Source organism: Mastomys coucha, unplaced genomic scaffold, assembly GCF_008632895.1.
Source record: "Mastomys coucha isolate ucsf_1 unplaced genomic scaffold, UCSF_Mcou_1 pScaffold20, whole genome shotgun sequence".
NCBI lineage: Eukaryota > Metazoa > Chordata > Mammalia > Rodentia > Muridae > Mastomys > Mastomys coucha.
In genome coordinates this window covers 50,125,412-50,127,435 of record NW_022196903.1, presented here as the reverse complement: position 1 = coordinate 50,127,435, position 2,024 = coordinate 50,125,412, and the positions used below count along the sequence as shown (strand labels likewise).

The 2,024-nt window shown below is 53.1% G+C and overlaps 1 protein-coding gene across 3 annotated transcripts in view; it reads left to right on the top strand.

The window, feature by feature from the left end:
- The first annotated feature begins 212 nt into the window (after nucleotides 1-212).
- Crhr2 (corticotropin releasing hormone receptor 2) overlaps nucleotides 213-2,024 on the top strand; it is a 44,772-nt gene continuing 42,960 nt past the window's right edge. For all 3 annotated transcript variants that reach the window (XM_031381984.1, XM_031381983.1, XM_031381987.1), the window contains exons 1-2: nucleotides 213-274; nucleotides 364-451. In XM_031381984.1, the coding sequence (XP_031237844.1) occupies nucleotides 243-274; nucleotides 364-451 (120 nt within the window). In that variant the 5' untranslated portion in view covers nucleotides 213-242. The remainder of the gene's footprint in view (nucleotides 275-363; nucleotides 452-2,024) is intronic.

The following is a 2,024-nucleotide window of genomic DNA, read 5'->3' as shown; positions in this document are numbered from 1 at the left end:
CCCGCCCCACCCCCATGAATCCTCGGGGCCATCTTGCCTCTCTATTCGTGGCTCCTGACTCTGAGGAACTATAGCCACAGCAATGCTGGCGGGAAGACCATGCACATTAAGCCCTGCTCTGGGAACTGGAGTTTGTCCCCTGGCCGCCTGCAGAAGTTGCTGCCCAGAACCAGCTATAAATAACCTGGAGGCGGCCATCTGTGGGGTGGTGTCACTGCCACCCTGGGGGAGGCGGGTGAAGAATGCCCTGGTGCCCAGGGCTTTACCTTGGCTGGTAGGTCGGGCAGGGTAGGACAGGCCTGGGGGAGGGGCTGGACAGACCTCCTTCTGAATCGGCCGCTTCTGGTCCCTATCCCTGAGCAGCAGGATCTGGTGTCCCATGGGGACCCCAGGCTCTCTTCCCAGTGCACAGCTTCTCCTCTGCCTATTTTCTCTGCTCCCACTGCTCCAGGTAAGTGGGTGTGCTGGGGGCATCAGAATGGGAGCTCCCAGCTCTGACAGAGGGAAGGAGGGGAGTGTCATGACTTGGTGGCTGGGTAGCACTAGGGATCAACATCTCTGAAAATGAGACAGAGTCTCATACCTAGATGGGACAGGAGAAGAAGCAAGGAGACTAACACCAATTAAGATAAGAGAGGAAGTCCTGTGAGGATGGGCATTGGGCTCTGAGGTGACACCATCCTGTGCAGGACTGTCCTTCATGGTTAGCAATATTCTAACAATTCTCTGGAAATGCTCTGCTGTTAAGCCTCCCCTCCCCTCATAGCTCCTTCCACCACAGCTCTCTTCACCCTTTCCCCAACAGATCACGAGAGAGCTCCCCTCACCCACCACTGCCTGTCTCCACCTCTACTAATCCCCAGTATCAATTGAGCCATGAGCAGAGAGGGTCAGGAGAAGCAAAGTCTCTCTGAGGAGTTGGTATGGAGGAGCGCGGGCAGCTAGAGAGAGAAAGAGAGAGAGAGAGAGAGAGAGAGAGATCTGAAAAAAGGGTGGTCTCCAAAAGCAGGTGTGGAACCAATCAACTGTCAACTGTCTTTTCATTTTACATGAGAGGAAACAGGCCCAGAGAGCAAGGTAACCTTCCTAAGACCACACTTCTCATGACAAACTACATTCAAATCATCCCAAGAGACAGAGCCCTGGAGTAACCTCAGAGATAGCATCTTAAACTTCAGTATCCCCAGATGTGCCAGGACTGATTCATTAGACAGCCATTCCAGACACAGTGAACATCTGCTATCTGAAGCACGATGGTTTTTGCCAGCTTGGACAGGTTCCTCAAACTTACCCAGCCTCAGTTACCTCATCAGGAAAAGGAGGATAGTCCCTCAACAGGGTCATCCTGAAGAAGAGCTGAGATGGCACATGTCAAGCCTCAAGACACGGTGCTTTCGTGGAGAAAACTCTAGTTGTGGGTGCCAGGTGTGAGGACATGAGACTCCTGTCCTCCCTGAGGCCCGGCTAAGACCAGGAGGTGGGTACCAGACTGAGGTAGGGGTCGTGAGACTCAACATCCTTCAGGACCAGCCAGGCCTATCTCTGCCTTCTCCAAGGTCCCCAGCCTGAGACAGAAATTAGTACCTTGCCCAAAGATACTCAGCTTATCAGCAGCTGGAGAGTAAATATACCTTCATCTTTCTCACCCCCAAGCTCAACCTTCCGAGCCCTGGGCCTTCTTGGTAATAGGATTGATTTCTGGGTGCTCAGCCAACTATTCTGAGATTTCAGTCCCCAGGGAAATGGGAACTCAGAGGCAGGCAGCAGTGTGGAGGAAATGCAGAGGGAGCATGTGGCTCGCTGCACTCTCATTTACCACAGAGTAAGGACACGGCTGTGCAAGCCCACCCTGGGTGTCTGCCCTGGTGGATTCCCAGGCAGAAAGGGCCCTGGAGGGAAGAGGAGCAAAGAAACAGCTGTGTTATAACCTTTGTAAATTGGGTCTGCAGAAAGAGATTAAAAAGGTGTGAGAGACCCCAGCAGGAAGTAGAGGATTCTGGTGGAAGGAGACAGATCAGCATCGT